At 42.2% G+C, this 18,317-nt stretch overlaps 1 protein-coding gene across 6 annotated transcripts in view; it reads left to right on the top strand.

Moving 5' to 3' along the window:
* The window catches only part of sorcs1 (sortilin-related VPS10 domain containing receptor 1), a 180,349-nt gene that overhangs the window by 131,845 nt on the left and 30,187 nt on the right, over positions 1 to 18,317 (top strand). For all 6 annotated transcript variants that reach the window (XR_015858240.1, XR_015858241.1, XM_088374787.1 and 3 more), the window contains exons 13-18: positions 920 to 1,011; positions 1,351 to 1,458; positions 2,679 to 2,796; positions 3,608 to 3,741; positions 11,898 to 12,011; positions 14,253 to 14,424. Coding sequence is in view for 4 of the 6 variants with exons in the window: in XM_088374787.1 (XP_088230913.1) it covers positions 920 to 1,011; positions 1,351 to 1,458; positions 2,679 to 2,796; positions 3,608 to 3,741; positions 11,898 to 12,011; positions 14,253 to 14,424 (738 nt within the window). In the remaining 2 variants the exon portion in view is untranslated. The remainder of the gene's footprint in view (positions 1 to 919; positions 1,012 to 1,350; positions 1,459 to 2,678; positions 2,797 to 3,607; positions 3,742 to 11,897; positions 12,012 to 14,252; positions 14,425 to 18,317) is intronic.

The raw sequence follows: 18,317 nt of genomic DNA on the forward strand, positions 1-18,317 counted from the left end.
AATTGGTTCGTAAGTAGATGCAACAAAATCACAAGGCTCCGTTTTGTATCTTGAAAAGTTCGTAAGTATATGTGTTCGTAAGTCAAGGTACCACTGTATGTGCTCCCAAAAAGACACTTTCAAATCAGCACGGCACACAACCATTCCGATCAAAATCGCAGGCCGCACTAACATTAAACTTTCATTTTAGGACAAGGGCCACAAACTATTGTCCTAATTGGCCACAATTAGCTCCCGGGCCGCGGGTTTGAGGCACAATGAAGGTCTAATTTCATATGAAGCATGAGTTATTTTGGTGGCTCTTTTCCTAACCGGGATGCAAGACACCAGGCTCACCAAAACCCCGCCTAGACTCAGGTTCAATGACTGCCCACAAAGTCGGATATCTCAAAAATATATATCATTTAATTCACCAAACAGCAATGAGTACCTTTTGAGCAAATTGCAACATTTACGTGGATAATTTATTTGATGCAACAGAACAGTTGTCCGTCAACTCGAGTTGCAGGCACAGCTGCTTTGTGAAACTGGGCGTGTGTTTAGCCTGCAGGGGTGATAAATAATGGCTCGGCACATTATGACATCACACAGTGAGGACCCGGTCATTTTCTTGGGTTGATCAAGGCTAGTGCTTGGAGAGGAGGAATGACAAGTAATGTTCCCAGATGAATGAATGGATGAAAACATGTAATTGAGGAGCGAGCATTTTCACAAGACTGAAAAATCTAAATCGTTGAGTCAGTATGATATGGCTCCTTTAACCGGGACTTATTTCCATTGAATTTAGTTTTTTAGGTTTTTTTTGTAACAGATTTGAGTCGGATCAGAGCACGTTTAGTATTTGTTGCGATTGCAAGAGGTTAAAAAAAAAAACTTCAGAATTTGACTTGTTCTCCCCCTTTTTTGTCTTGGCCTGAAGATCTTCAATGAGGAGTATGCAGTCTTGTACCTTGACCAAGGAGGAGCCTTAGTTGCAATAAGGCATACTCCACTTCCCATCAGGCACTTGTGGTGAGTCATAGTGAGAGAAATGCACCTTGATTCATTCCTATAAAGTATTAAGTTCATCAAACAAAAACTAATGAGTTTATCGTCTAACCAGGAGACCTTATTTTAATAGAGTGAACACCTTTCAAGGCTCTAGACTAGGTAATCTGCATTGGACAATCATTTGATTGCACCTTCCTGTCTTCAAGTTTCTAGAATCTAACTACCCCTGATCAATCTTCATTTGGGCGTGCCACCTGAGCCCTGAGCAGAATTGGAAATAAAGTCATTAGACAACTTTCAGGGTCATTAGCTTGTGCACACAGTGTGGGTCCCAAATGTAATTGATGTTTGTGCTCCCAGGTTAAGCTTTGATGAAGGACGGCAGTGGAACAAGTACAGCTTCACCAATACTCCTTTGTTCGTAGATGGTGTGCTGGGAGAGCCAGGGGAAGAGACACTAATCATGACGTGAGTGAAGATTTGTCATCACAGAAATCCATCCACCACACATCACAACAAACTACAAACATGTTTGTCCTATGTGTCAACCCCCAATAAGATGTTTGCATCTGTTTCCACGACATCCATCATTCCTCACTGTTCTCTTTTCAAAAGAAACAAGGTTCCTCTCAAGGTCTTGGCAACTTCCAAACTGTCCCAGTTTATGTTCACAAGGGACCCAAGCAATGACAAACAGCAACAGCACAACTGTTCATTTAAAGGCCACACAAAAGTCATTGATGTGGTCCTGCAAAATTTCCTTTAAAAGGTTTTGACTGCATGAAAAAGAGGGTAGCTCTGAGGCAACGACTTACTGTGTACGAAACTACATTTGCAAGCCATCCTCTTGTGTTCTTTCACAATATTACAATAGCCAGTGTGTGAGTGTGCTGTATGGCATTGTAGAACATTGTAGATTGCAGAAGGGCATAATCTGGCTGGGATTCTAATGGTATGACGTCAATGTATAAGAGCATCACAGAAGACTTGGCAGGGGACAACTGGAGTGAACAAACAGAAAATGTCTCATATTCTCATCATAGAAAAACACAGGTGGTGACAATTTTGCTGGGTTTCAACTGAAAATGGTTTTCCAGCGGTGTCTCTGCTCCAAAAACAAAAACACACAAATGTATAATTAATCCATCTGTTATCTTATTCTTAATTTAGTTTTAGTCTGGATGGGGACACATACATGACAAGGTCCATTTACATTTCAGTAACTATTTGTCTGGTTGTTAACTGTTTAAATGTTTTTTAATTTTTGTTTGCATTTTCTTTTTTTTCTTTTTTTTTTTTTTTTTACAAATTTTAAATCTAAATTCTTGAGCATGACAAAAGTAGTCAGTTTCTCAAGGGAATACGTAGGGTTACAGTCACTCAAATATGAAATAGGAGTCTTTTGCTCAAGACTGTCCTAGGAACTATACACTTAAATAGGATGTCATTTATTATTTGCAGTTTTAGCGATGGGCATATTAATTGCATGCTCAAAAAATATGTAATTCGAATGGGATTTTTTGCTGATCACACATCTTGAAGTAGTTTATTTTGTCTTAATGTAATGGACATCATCATGTATCTAGTAGATTGTATCTACCTAATTATTTGCGCAATACCACTATTGTCAGAGTCTGTAACAGTGGGAAAGAAGACACTTTTTATATACAGTTTTTTTTTTCTCACAGGATATTTGGCCACGTCAGTCATCGCTCAGAGTGGCAGTTGGTTAAAATAGACTTCAGGTCTATCTTCAACAGGAGATGCTCAGAGGCAGATTATCAAACGTGGCACCTTCACGATCAGGTATCATACCAGCACAGGAATACTGATTTATAGTCGTGTAATCATGCATAGTAGAGTCATAGTACATGTTCTCAACTCACCCGGGCTTTCCAGATCAGGCTAAAGCAGTAACAAATGCATTCAAATGTGTGCATGTAATACCTCAGACTGTCCACTTTCGTAGATGGTTACTTTCTTGAAAAGAATCTGTAATACAATATACAATTAAATGATTTTTGTGATATTTTCTCTCTAAACACTAAACATGCATACAGTCACATCTGATATGTGCTCTATTTAAAATATTGTTTCTGTATACACAGGAAGCCATCAACCTGATCACACCTGAAGCCAAACCAGATATTTGTTTTCCTTCTCTATACTTTTTCATTGAGGCATCCACATGCTCAGATTGCTAATGATTTGAAATGTAACACATAACAGATTTAAACCAATACCTTTCTTTTACATTGATTTTCAGTTAATCACACTTAGCAGAATATTGTGCTTAAATAAAGCTGTGCAATGGAAAGAATGCACAAAAATACTGTAACTCAAAATACATCTTTATTTAAATAGCACTTTCACAACAGCTGTTACCCTAACAAAGCACTTTACAGAATGAGGCACAAGAGGTGTGTACAGATGTTTAGCATAGCACAGCATAATCCCAAAACAGATATGCAAGCCATTCTACAGTGAATATTAACGATGCAAATGTGCAATTCCTCATGGTGTACATAAATGGTTTCCGCAAAGGTTTTATGACAGATGTGACAGTTGAAAACCTCTTTTATGCATCTTTTACCTTGGCATTTCTTTTGACCCACAGGGAGAGCCCTGCCTGATGGGAGTGAAAAGAATCTATAGAAAGTTGAAGCCCACATCCAGGTGTGTTATGGGAAAGCTGTACTCGGTCTCAATGTCATCAGGTCCTTGTGACTGCACAGAGGCTGACTTTGAATGGTAAGCTTTTTGATGAATAATTCATTTTCTTGAAAATGTTATTATTATTCTTTTCTTTTTTTTACTATTCACAGCAGTAGTAGTAAAAAAGAAATTGGAAGCAACTAGGCTTTTGTGGAGCAATTACAAGTAGTTATGGCAGGTATGGGCAAACTACGGCCCGCGGGCCACATCCGGCCCACGGGACCGTTTAATCCGGCCCGCCAACCCTAAATAAATTGTATTATTAAACATATTTTTGGGTCGTATTGCCTGCAATGACTGCGTTTCCCCAGTAGATGGGGAAACGCTCGCCTGCGCATTTACTACCGGAAGCCGTGTCAGAAAGCTCGATGCACACTCACAAGTGCGTGTACGTACTCAGTAGTACGGACACGGCGCACTCGCGCTCTATTTGTATCAGTGCCGAATTTAGAGCGTGGGCTGTGACGATAGCATTCTTGTAATTCGCACGCTGAGCTTTCAGATACAGTTTTACGCTAAAGCCACCCACAAACCTTCCCCTGGAATCCTTCCATTAAAATGAATCGCCCAAGGAAAAGCAAGGTGGACACTGAGTGCCGAGTGTTTAAAAAAGAGTGGACAATTTGGCTTGACGTATGCGACGTGACGTTCAGCCACATGAACATCAACATCAACCCGTCACAGATCTAGGTAAACGGAGCAACACCTCGGATATCTCCTAAGAATTGCCACAACTAATTTTACTCCAGACTATGACGCACTAGCAAAAAAAGGGAGACCAACAACACTGTTCCCACTGAAAATGAAGGGGATGCTCTCAAGTTTGTTGTAAAAAAATGCATTTTGAATATGATTTGTACAAATAGCAGGGATTGAAACTAGTGACCATTCTCATTTTCAAACAATGCAGGATGCTCAAGGACATTGATGCACCACCTGTTTGCGACTAATCTTAACCTGTAAAGTTCTTAAGGCTTACTTTGAGGAAGTGTTTCCCGTTTCCTCACCTCTGTTACCAGGTGTTTGTGAGTTAAAATTCTGCTCTGATTTTCAGATACCCCTCACCATGTTGCCGTTTTGATTACTTTATTTGGATGTATGCTTTCACCGATTCTTCAAGATGATATATTTGGTCGTAATGTTTGCCGTTTGATGTGATCTCATAAGATAAACATCTTTCATTAATCTGACCTGCAGGCACTAAAGTGATGGAGACTGTTATTCATAATAACAGTGTCGTATTTTATGAGAATCACTGATAGCAGTTTTTTGGTGAATTTTCTTTTTTTTAATACTGTTAATAAATGCATTTGTTTTCAAAAAACCTTTTTTGAATATCCATGCTTTACTACCTACTAAAGGCCAAAACCTTTTATGCAATGACCTTTACAGGTCGTTTATATTACTTCACACAAACAGTACATCCATCTACTCCTGGTTCAGCCCTCCGGTCCAAATTTAGAACCCACTTCGGCCCGCAAGTCAAAAAGTTTCCCCACCCCTGAGTTATGGAGTTATGGCGTTTGACTCAAATAATTCTGCGCTTGCCTTGAACCCGGACCTATGGATTTTCTTGGAACTACTTTTACGTCTAGTCATAGATTTTAACATTTTTAATGGTATGATGTCTTGTCTGTCATGTTTGGAAGTTACTCCGCATTATGAATAGTGAATTGAAGCTTGAGTTCAAGAAAATCACAACTAAAATCGAAATTGTAATATTTGGCAGAAAAATGGCAATGCAATTCTTTCCTTAAAATCCATCCATCTATTTTCTATACCACTTGTGCCCACGGGGGGCGCGGGCGTGCTGAAGCCTATCCCAGCAGTCATCGGGCAGTAGGTGGGGGACACCCTGAACTGGTTGCCAATTATTTAGCCTTAATTCACACCCAACACCTCATATCAAATTGACTGGTGACTAGTCCACTTGTGTTCTGCAGCTCCGCTTTTGGTCAGCTGCCCATGTCCAAGATGTCATTACTAACCGTAGCTTTGTTCGAAGCAAAAGTTAAACATTTTCAACCATCTTCTTTTCTTCCATCCTGTGCCTGCAAGTCCACAGATTGAGGCTGCTCCTCACACCATCACACCATTTTTGTTTCTTTCTTTTCTTTCTTTTTTTTAATCACGAAGCACAATTCCCTCCCTGCTTGGCACTCAGCATTAAGGGTTGGAATTGGGGGGTTAGATCACCAAATGATTCCCGGGCGCGGCACCGCTGCTGCCCACTGCTCCCTTCGGGGATGGGTTAAATGCAGAGCCAAATTTCACCGCACCCAGTTGTGTGTGTGACAATCATTGGGACTTTAACTTTAACAACTTAAATCTGGAATGACACCACATTTGCATCTAGTCAAGTCAAGTCAAGTCAAGTCAAGTTTATTTCTATAGCCCTAAATCACAAACAGTCTCAAAGGGCTTCACATAGACAAAAATTGACAATTATTCTCAAAGCATCACCTGATCTTAAGCTCCTAAAAGGGCAAGGAAAAACTAAAAAAAAAAAAACCTACCAGGGGAAAAAGAGAAACCTTGAGAACCACAGATGGAAGGGTCCCCCTTTCAGGATCACCAGGTTGTAATGGATGCAGAGAGGGCACAAGTAATACATAATATGAAAATCAATGAAAAAAAATAGATGTCGGAGGTGCCCTCGATTATCCTGGCAGTGTCTTCAAGGAGGTTGAGCTGCAGTTTCCTCATCTTGAATTGGTCCCCGAGAATCCAGCTAGCCGCTATCAGCTTTTGCGCGACCTAACCCCCTCCCCAGCCAGGGAGGAGGGTGGGGAGAGAGAACAAAAACAAACTCCGGCCGAATCGGCCACTACAAGTTAGTTAAAGGCCATCTCATAGAAATTTGTCTTTAAACGTGTCTTAAATATTTCTACTGAGGTAGCAGTTCTAATATCCATTGGTAAGGCATTCGAAAGCTCTGGAGCCCGAATAGAACCTGCAGACATTTTCTTGGCCATCGGTGTAACTAAAAGACTAGCGTTTTGCGAACGAAGGTTACGAGACGGAACATAAGGAACGACTAGGTCGACAAGATATGAAGGCGCTAAGCCATGCAGTGATTTATAGGTTAGTTGAAGAACCTTGAAGTCACATCTTAAATGGACCGGGAGCCAATGTAAGTTGGCTAATACTGGGGTAATGTGATCAAATTTTCTTGACCGTGAGAGCAGCCTCGCAGAAGCATTTTGTACTAACTGTAGACTTTTGATGAGGGACTTAGGAAGATCAGAGAATAATACATTACAGTAGTCCAGGCGCGACATGACGAATGCATGTGTAATAGTTTCCGCATCCCCGGTCGAGAGGATCGGACGAATCTTAGCAATATTACTAAGGTGAAAAAACACAATTCTGGTTATATTCTTAATGTGTTTTTGAAAGGAGAGCGTTTGGTCAAATATTACCCCGAGATTAGTTACAGTATCACTCTGAGGGATAGTACAGTTATCTATCGTTATAGTGGTTTCCTTAAATAAGTGTTGATAACGAGTAGGACCAATTATCAACATCTCAGTTTTATCTGGGTTAAGACGAAGGAAGTTGAGAGACATCCATTGCTTGATCTCCGCAAGGCACGCCTCAAGATTACAAAAGTCCCGCGGATCTGTTGTCGATAACGGCATATATAATTGGGTGTCATCCGCGTAGCATTGAAAACTAATATTATATTTACGTATTATGTCCCCAAGCGGAATCATATAAATATTAAATAAAATCGGTCCGAGTACCGATCCCTGTGGGACACCACACGCAACATTATAGAGCTCACAGGACGTATTGCCATGGACCACTCGGTGCGTCCTGTCTGATAGATAGGAATAGAACCAGCCTAGTGCTGACCCTGAAATACCAACATAACTTTTAAGACGCCCTAATAAAATATCAAAGTCTACAGTGTCAAAGGCAGCACTAAGATCGAGTAGTAACAATACAGACGACGTATTTGAATCCATAGCTATGAGGAGATCATTAGTCACTTTAGCAAGTGCTGTCTCTGTGGAATGATTAGCTCTAAAACCAGACTAAAAAGAGTCATATCGATTATTAGTGACCATGTAATCAATAAGCTGCTGCGCTACTACTTTTTCAAGTTTTGCTATGAATGGGAGGTTTGAAACTGGAGGTTAATTACTGAGACAGTCCGGGTCAAGATTTGCTCACTTAAGTAACGGTTTAATAATGGTGGTTTTAAAGGCTGTTGGCACTATCCCAGAGGAGACAGACAGATTGATTATATTTAAGACGGACGGTCCGAAAATTGGAAATAATTCTTTAAGTAGTTTGGCTGGAAGCGGGTCGAGTAAACATTTTGTTTGTTTAGCCGCACTCACCAATTGGGTAAGCCTTTCAAGGGACACGCTTTTAAAATTTGAGAGGGTTATTGCATGATCACCAGCGCTAGTAACCGGCGGTATTGACTGAGCGATTGGAATGGTATTCTTGATCTTGTCCGTAATGGACTCAATCTTTTGAGCAAAAAATTTCATAAACTCGTCAGCTGAGTGGAAGGAGCTATCAGGGGTCGGCTGGCATAGAGTTAGCTTTGCCACTGTATCAAATAGGTATTTAGGATTGTTTTTATTGACATTAATGACTTGCGAAAAATAAGTTTTTGCTAAGATAAGCGCAGCTTTATATTTCAGGAGGCTGTCCTTCCATGCCTGATGGAAAAACTCAAGTTTGGTTAAACGCCATCTGCGCTCATGGTTTCTACATAATTGCTTAAGCGTACGTGTTTCATCTGTGAACCACGGAGTTGGCCATCTACGGCGAGTTTTCAGACGTAGCGGTGCCACAGAGTCGATGGCTTTTAATAATGTTGGATTGAATTCATTTGTAAGATTATCAATAGAGCCGATGTATGCGGGAAATATGGCGGTTGCCGGCGACAGTAACTCAGATAGCGCAGTTGCAGTCATGGAGTTAAAATCACGGCTGCTATAATTCTGATTGCTCTCTGCTATATTTGAGGTTGCTAGTCCCCAGGATAATACCAGATCTAAGGTATTTCCATTCTTATGCGTTGCTGCCTGTACGGCTTGTGTAAAACCAAACGTATCGATTAAAGTCTGAAACGCCAAAGTCAGTGGTTCTGACGGTAAATTCATGTGGATGTTGAAATCACCCATGATAATTATATTATCTGCATTTGTCACTAGATCAGCCACCAATTCTGAAAATTCATCCAGGAAGCCAGAGTAAGCCCTGGGTGGACGGTAAATAACAGCAAGATAAAATGACGGTAAAGCGGTGGATCGGACAATGAGAACTTCAAGTGTTTTAAATACGTTAATTGAACGAGGCCTAAATCTAAGCTCAGAATTTGAGATGAGGGCGACACCCCCACCCTTTTTTTGAGGACGCGCCACATGCGAGCTCATAAAATTTGGAGGCGAGGCCTCGTTAAGCGGCAGCAGTTCATTAGGTCTCGCAAAGACCAAAAACGTTTAGATTATATTCCGTGATAAGGTCATTAACGAGAACTGCTTTCGTATGAAGCGATCTAATATTTAAACCAAGTTTAAGTGTAATCGGTCAATCAGGGTGCGTATCTATCGAAGGATTTTTAAACGGCATGCGAGTAAGATTGTGTTCTCTAGGCCTGACATCACCTCTCAAAAGTTTATTAGCGCGGTGGGACGAAACGACCGTTACACATGTGAAGTTATCTAAAACAGGTACCGTTTCATCAGCAGGACCGGTCGGGGTGGAGTGATTGGATTTGTCTACTACCCCAGTAGAAAGTGTGTTTATGTGTACTGTAGCACTATTCAAACTGTCGCGCTCTAGTCTACACGAGGATCTATGTGCATGCTGAAAATCTATCCTAGCGCTAGTTAACTTTAACTTAACAGACTCCAAACCCATCCTCACAGGTGGTCTAATCACCTGTGCCCTGGCCTGCTCGAAAGTGACCTGTCATGAGTGGCTCAAACAGTAATCTATATTCCTAGAAAGAGTGAAGGCGCCTTCACGGTTAGGGTGAAGGCCGTCCTTCCTCAGCAGGTCGGGGCGGCCCCAGAAGGAGGACCAGTTATCTATAAAATACAGTCCCTGCTTTTTACAGAACCCAGCCATCCATCGATTAAGGGAGACTAGTCTACTAAACCTCTCATCAGTGCCTCTCCCAGGCAGGGGGCCAGAGACAAATACTCGATGCCGACTCATCTTTCTGGCGAGATCACAAGTCCTCGCTATGTTTTTCTTTGTGATCTCTGATTGTCCCATCCTAACATCATTGGAGCCGATGTGTATAACTATGTCCGAGTAGCTAGTGTTGGTGGAACTACGCTGTTGACTAGGCCTATTGCGAGTCAGCTCCCTAAGATTAGCTTCTATGTCGGGTGCTCTGCCCTCAGGAATACACATTACCGTGGCTGGATTTTTAAGCGTAATATTTTGGGTAATGGAGTCACCTATGACCAAAGTGCGAAGGCCAGTAGACCGAGATGACTTTGGACGGTTATGCGTCTTACCTGGCTCATCGCGATTAGCAAGCCGCTTGGGGCTAATGCTAACCGGGCTAGCGGGCTGACTACAGCCCGCGTCTGTGTCCGCCACATCTACTGTTATCGCACTATTCTGCTCTAATTAGATTAGATTTTTGTTTCTTTCTTTCTTTTCTTTCTTTTTTTTAATCACGAAGCGCAATAACTTAAATCTGGAATGACACCACAATTGCATCTATGTACTCGTCAAAATTATTAGGTCGATTCTTTTTCATTTTAGTGAAAGATTGCTGTTGTACCATTAGATTATTACTCAACACAATTGCAGAACAGTGACTGTAATTTTATTACTTATGAACACAACTTATATATTTCATTTTTCCTGTGATTTTTCAATACTAACAGATTACTAAATCGGATGTACTCTTTTTGGATTACATTGTATCTCAGTTACCAAATTTTTTGGAAGAGCTAGCCCTTTTCACACTGGCAATTGGCATATCAGAGGCATAGCAGAAGATTTATTTCAGACAGAGCGCACCATACATGTCAAAAGTGCAGGTTCATGCATCGGTTGCAGCTTAACCAATTAAGATAAGTACAGTCGTGTGGCAACGTCAGCCGATAGTGATGATTACTTTCCACCCTTTGGACGTGGCTGCCGTTATTCTGCCTCTGTTACACCAATGGCTACTACAACGAGGGCTGCACCAATACTACTATTGATGCTGGTGCCAATATTTTGTCTCTGCTTGTACTCATAAAAATGCATAACGAATAGCATTGATTTGGCAGTGTTAGCCTGATATACATAGCAACATATGCAGAAAGCTGCTATAACGACATTCACAGGCATACATTATTTCTACTCTGCAACAAATCAGTTCTATTTATGAAGCCTTACCACAAACTTTTAGTGTTTTGAGGGCCACACCTACGATAACTTAAACCTGCTCAATTTTCTTCCATTGTAAAATGCACTAAATTATTTATTTTAAATAGTACTGGTAATTAGAAGAATACAATTATTCTGTTTATGTTTATATTAAGCTATGTGAAATTGTGGTGTAAAGGTCAAATAAAAAAACAATCATTAATCAGTACAATTTATTCTTAACTTCTTTAACTTTTCCTCAAATGACAAAGCCGCTGCATCTCTGGGTGTGAGGTTTGATAAAAAGTCCTTGTTGGGCTTGCAGTTTTGCTAGCAATGCATCAGCCTCTGATGCGCCCTGTTTATCAGACAGATGTATTTTTTCTCATGCTTGGTCGTGTAGTGGCGACTCAAATTCTATTCTTTAAACACAGCGACCTGTGTACCACAAATCAGGCACATGGCTTTACCTTTCATTTCTGTAAAGAAATACTTGGCAGTCCATGTCTTGTTGAAAACACGGCGCTCCTTGTCAACTTTTCTTTTCTGAGGGTCAGCACACGTTTCTCGGGCAGCATTACTTCGCACTGTTCACCTTCACGCACAGCTCACATACAGGTACGCTACACGGAAGTGCGACGCGTTTCAAAATAAAAGCGAAACAGTTGTATTGTACGCACGACACAATTTTTTTTTTTTTAAATTACGATTGGCCTCATGCGGGCCGGACAGGGACGCACAAAGGGCCGGATGTTCCCAGGTTTGTCCTAAACCGACCTTATACACACGACAACAAGTTTGTGAAATTTCTTTTTTGGATAATGGTGTTGTCTGTGCTTGGATTCCTACAGTGATTATGGCTATGACCGACGAACTGATGGCAAGTGCACTCCTGCCTTTTGGTTCCATCCATCAGCAATGTCCCGGAGTTGCCCCACAGGGATGACCTTCCTGAACAGCACTGGGTAAACACAGGCTGCGAACTGATTCACATGCTGTTGTTAAATGTGTTGCTCAACCTACATTCAAGTTGAGGGATATGGCGGCTGTGGGCTATAAAGTGATCCCTCGCCACTTTGCGCTTCATCTATCGCCTATTTGCTACTTTACGGGTTTATAAGTGATGGGAGAAAAGCATTTAAATATCAGCTGATGGTGCGGGGCGTACTTCTGAGCAATGTGCATCACTGAGGACGAGAAGCAAGGCAGCCAGCCTGTCACGAATGAGACAGGACAGCCATGTGCAACACGGACTCTTCATTTAGGGAAAAGGGAGGCTGGAATATCAGCAGAGCAGGTGTATGAGGCGACTGACGAGCCGGGTCGAGCAGGTCAGCGAGCTCCCGTCGTGGTGGCAAACAGGGGCAAAGAAACTTGTGGTCGGGAACAGGCAGAAGCTTGGCCCAGAGTCCATTTTGTTACACAGCATCACAGCAAGCAGGAATCAGGTGGCAGGCGTACGTGTGTCAAAACAGACAAAACGTCGAGGACTGAGGTATATACACGCCCTAATCAGCGGGTAACATGGGACTGGTGGAAGCGATCAGCACGCCCAGTTACGTACTGGTGATGTGTGCCCCTGACCACAGAGGGCGCGTGAGCGAGAACGTGCACGAAGGAAAAATGCACCGTTGTGCATAAAGAGTCAGAACAGCGCTCTCGCTCTTGCTCGCTCTCTCTCTCTCTCGATAATGCTCGACTCTATGCCTTTCTCATCAAGCTCTGTTGGAAGTCCTTTCACTTCCTGACAATTATCATTTTTGCTTTTCCCTGTTTTTGTGGACCCTCACACGAGCACTAAGCCTGCTGCAAGTGTAGGCAAGAACTCTAATTTACTTGAGTTTTTTTTTTCTCAACCGGCAATCACCCTACCAAGTGGCTGGTTAGCTGTGACAAACCGACTCTCCGGAGCTAATGCATGAAATATGTGTGTTTGGGTCAAACTTCACTTTTAATAATAGCTTTTTTTTAAATATTTGACCAGTTTTTACTCGTCTGATTTGAAAACGAGTTATTTGTCAGTTTGTTTTGTAGCTTTTACTGTATATAATAGTGTTAAGAGTAAAAGTGATCAAGTCATCACAAAAATCTCGAAAAAAATCTTATATAAGCCGCACCTGACTATAAGCCGCAGGGTCCAAAATTTTGGAAAAAAGTCGCGGTTTACAGTCCGGAAATTACGGTATGTTTTCTGTCATCACACAGAAAGATGACACACAACAACAATGAGCTTGTTATACTGTAGTCTTTATAAATTTTACTTTTTTCCACATTTGCTCTATGGATTTGAAACTCATATTTTCCATAAGGATTTTTAAATGCATTCTGTGAGATAAATGCGGGCGTTTTTTATTGTACCGTATTATCCGCACCATAAGGTGCTTTGGTTTAAAAGGTGCAGACTCAATTTCGGGGGCTCTTTTGTATTTAATCCACACACAGGGCGCACCGGATTACGCGCATGTATGCCATAATTTACGGTAAAGAAAAAATTAAACAGTGAGTGCGGTTGTACTTTATTCTAATATTTAACCATGTACTCTACTGTACTCACATTATTGTTAAACGATATTCAGACGCAAATCCATCAAAGTCATCTCCTGGATCCGAATTAAACACTTGGGCAAATTTGCCATTAAACATTAAAAATTCCCTCTCGTAATTGTCTCGTCGTCACATTGCTATTCGGCAATGATCCCGGCTTTCCAAACCTTGACTTGTGCCTCGTAAGTATGTCTCTTTGCTGATGCCATTTTAGTGGGTCCTAATGCTGTGTGCTTTGCACAAACCGATTTATTTAACAATCGCAGCAGAGGTACAGGCAAGTTCTCTGATTGGTTTACCACCCCGATCTATGTAAAATGTAATATCCTCTGATTGATTCATCGGGTCACCATATTACGTCTACATAATACGGCCCTGTGTGGCGGCAGTCACACAACAACATTTACAGATTTTTGAATTTGGTCCATTCGGTTTTTGAGAAAATTAAAGGTTTTTAAGAGCGCCTTATGGTGCGGAAAATCAGGCCAACTTTGTTTTCTTTTAGATACAACCCCCCTTTTTTTTTTTTAATCCAGACTCATTATGTTATATAATTTCCAATTTGCTTAGTTTCAGAATGGTATGAATGATTTGGCATTTACTCTGGCATTTATTGTGTTAGTCATACCCATTTTTGTATTTTTTATTTTTCCCAAAACTAGTTACAGGAAGGTGGTCTCAAACAATTGTACAGATGGAGTCATTGTGGAATACACAGCCAAAAGGCAGCATTGTCCCATGCAAGCCCCCAAAGGACTTCACCTGGTCACCAGTGAGGGTACACTGTCAGCTGTACTGGGCACCAATGTCACCTTTCTAGTCTTTCTGGAGCAGGTAACACTACGTTTTCTCAACTTTACAGACTCAATGAATACTGGATATGAGTGCAGTGCAGTTTGTCACTACTGCAAACGACACCCATGATGGTAATTATTTTCCGAGAAAAGTTCCAAAAACAAATATTTCAAATTTTCAGTGTAAACTACAAGTTTTTCTCTTCAAAGTAATTTCCCTGGAGCCTAATGCACATTCTGAGCATTCTCTGCTTTGCCTTCATGCACTTCTTAAAGGATTATTCCAGAATCATCTGTAGCTCCGTTGTTGCATCAATTTTAAAATCGTCCACGTCTTCAAAGCAGGTCCCCTTGATGATCACTTTGAGTTTGGAAAAAATATATATCTCATTGATCCAGGGCAGGTGAGAAGAGAGGTTGCTCCAGCAGCTAATGTTCTTCTCAGAGAGGAAATGTTAGATGCTCAGGGTATTTTGAGCAGGTGCTTTGACATGGTGAGCAGCCAAAAGATGTCCTGGCACAACTATAACCTCTTCTCACACACTGAACAAAGCAAATTCTGCAGCAACCCTTTTTAGACATGTTGATTGATTCTTTGGCTCTATCTCAAGAGTCTCACAGTGGCCAAAACTGTGACAAACGGGGCTGGACAACCAAGTGCAGCATGATGCAAGCTTTGGTGAAATGAGGGAAAGTGGAAACCTCGGCTAGTTTGACTGACAGGTAACTAGTAACTGACAGGTAACAGGAACGATTCTGGCGGAGAACGCAGTAGAGCAAGTGTGCAGGGCAGCGGGGCGCAACGCGTAATCGTGGTCAGGGCCAAGCGGGTGGTCAGGACGGGCGGTGATCAGAACGTGGTCAAGGACGGGCAAGCCGTCAGGACGGGTAAGTCGTCAGGACAATCGGCGAGTAAAGCGTGGTCAAAAACAGGGAAGTGGGTAGGGCGGGCAGTGAGCAAAGCGTGGTCAAGAATGGGCAACTGGTCAGGACGGGCTGCGATCAGGTCAGTGCACAGACAAGGTTAGCAACAGGAGTCAGTGAAAGAGTGTTTCTCACTCTACCTTCCTTGCAAGAACCACACTGGAGACAGTTTGCCCTTTTTATCACTTGCAAGTGGAGAAAGCCTTCATCACCTTATAGGATACAGAGGTGCTTGAAAGCAGTCTGACTTTCGCTTCTTGCAAGAGAATATTTGAGAGAAAGCAGGGTGGGGGTGCGCGTGAACATGTCTCCTCTGCAAACTGGTTAATCAGTGCAGAGCAGAGGGTCTTAGCTCTTTATTTTATAAGGTTGTGGAAAAAGATACTAGTGAAGCATTTTAGTTAACTAAGAAAGAATGTTTTCGAATCATTTGGAAAGTTTCAACAACTAAATGTGGAAAATTTCCGCGGGTCAAGGGAAGGTGGAAGGTTTTAACAAAGTTAATGATTCTTGTCAACATTCCATCATAATCATACGATCAAAATAATTTGGCAACAGTCAGACGGCTAGAGCACAGTCATCTTACGAGTGGCATCACAGACAAACTGACAGAGAATAGCTGGGAGCTCAAGGTTTAAATAGCGCCGTCTAACAAGCAGGAATAGGTGGTTAGCTGAGGGCGTGGCTGTTAACGACTGACGTCAAGGGGAAAAACTACTGGCTTGGTAGCAGGTGACGCAGGGATGTCAGAAAATCCCTTGAATGTGACAGATTTTTTTCTTTCACTGAGTTGCTCTCACAGGCCTTGGTAATGTCAGATATATTGATTGTACAGGTATGGGGTTGTTTCTGCAGGGCACATGTGCCTGTTGCGCCTCCTACTGTGCCTTGGGTAAGCTGCAGGGTCGTCATCCGGGGACCACCGCTCATCTGAGTTTCGCCCACTTTAATCCCGGAACGTTTCCTGGTGGTGGAACGGTGGCAGCGACGTCTCCCTGCCACCCCCTGCAGCTGACCCATTTTACTGCCTTGACCCCCAATCTTTATCCCTCCTCCTCAGCTACAGCTAGAAGCCTTCATTACCTTTCGGAGCTTAGCCCCGGTTGTTCCCACATCTTGAAGCACCTTGTCGTCGATGTGTCGTCGGTAGCCCCGACAGCCCACTTCTACAGGGTCGATGATGATGGACCAACCTGACTCTTTGCACTCGGCAGCCAGATCTGTATATTTGGCAGCTTTATGCTCGTAGGCAGCTTGTATTCCCTCCTCCCAGGAGATGGTGAGCTCTATGAGCATGGCAGATTTAGCAGTAGCAGCAGACCAAAGCACTATGTCTGGCTGTAGTAAAGTGGTGGTGATTTCACAGGGGAACAGCTGTTTGAGGATGTCGGCCCTCATGTTCTAGTCCCTTGCCTGGGACAGGACAGTCCGTTGGCCACGTCAGCTGGTGTCTCCGCTGCTTTACCCTGCCCTCACAAACCTGACCTGAAGCTCTTTGGCTGCAGATTGGTTGTTCGCCTCTTTTCTACTGCTCTCGAGAACTTCAGCCAGCTTCGTCAGGACTTGAAAACCTTTCCTGTCCATAAAATTAGGTTAAGCTCATTTCTCACGTCACGATAATTAGCCCGATGCCCTGTCCTGATAATCGTAAAGCTTAGCGATTACCGTAATGGTTTAGTAATAAAATCCCAACAAGTATTTCTGATGTTATCCATTTATCATAATTGTGTACATCTGTGTGTCTTATGTGTGTGTAAGAGGATGTTACCATAACAATTATAAACAATATGTAAGTGCCTCCTCCCCCCAGGTTGAGTCCTTCTTATTTTGTTTCCAACATTGCAATCAGATGCTCTCTTGAAACAGATGAAATGGACAGTTATTGCTGGTTTCAGTTAGTCTAGCATGCATTCTGATACACTGCATTATCTAAATTCTAAAAGCAACAACAATAACATATTTGCTTTTAACAATAAGTTGATTTCAGCTCTTGTTTTAACTCTTAAAAAACTTGTGAAAAATTAGTGTGGCCTTGTGGCCACACTATTCTCCCAGTATTGCCCGTTGCAGGCGACGACGACAATGCTGGGGGGCATGATGGGCAAAACTGTGACATGTGGTTATTGCTTCAGATACCGGAGTATGTTTCCCAACTGCCAAAGACTTGCCACAGAAGTCACAGTGTAAAAAACCTGGTAGACTTTGGAAAAAAGGGGTGAAAGGAAATTAACCTGACAGTACGCAATAGAGTGGATGAAAACTCAATGGGAAAAGGCTGTAGTAGGTCCGGAAGCTCCGCTATCACCACACACACCAGAAGCACCAACATTTATTTAACACAATTTATTTACTGTACAGTACTGGATTTTCTTGCTTGGCTCTGAACAAAGGGGTATGCTTCTTGCACTGCTCCTGCTCCTCCCTATCTCCCGTCCAAGACTATCATGCCAATGAGGTCTCCACAACAACAAGACGATAAGACTGGCAAAGCAGCTGTGGACGCTCTGATACGAGCACATACACACACATACACTACCCTTCTATCGTCACTGCCGTTATTGGACCCCCCGGGACAAAATCAGAGTTACGAATGCGCCCCTGGTCTGAGCTGCTAATCAGCCCAGTTTTGTCACGCCCCTCACATTCCACCTTCTCGGCCCACAACATGTTTTGTCTCAAGATCTGTTGTACTTATTGTATGCTGTGTGTGTGTGAGGATTTGTCTGGACTCAAAATACTCTCCATCAAAGAGAGTAGTTTGAACCCCAACTCTTCTCTTGTGTTCTCTTTCTGAGATCTCGGAGCACTGTTGCAGCGAATGCCGGCAGGCCTGTACGCATTGTCTCCCCTTTTTGGTCATTGTTTTTCATGTTTATTGTGCCAATTGAGATATTAGGTATGTCTTGTTGCCTGGTAACAGGAAATGACAATAAAGCAGATTGGTTGATTGATTGATTGTTAGATTTCATTCCATACTTGAATAAATGATTATTAATTTAACAAATGGAT

This window comes from Syngnathus floridae, chromosome 4 (assembly GCF_059516105.1).
Source record: "Syngnathus floridae isolate MCC-2025c chromosome 4, RoL_Sflo_1.0, whole genome shotgun sequence".
NCBI classification, from domain to species: domain Eukaryota; kingdom Metazoa; phylum Chordata; class Actinopteri; order Syngnathiformes; family Syngnathidae; genus Syngnathus; species Syngnathus floridae.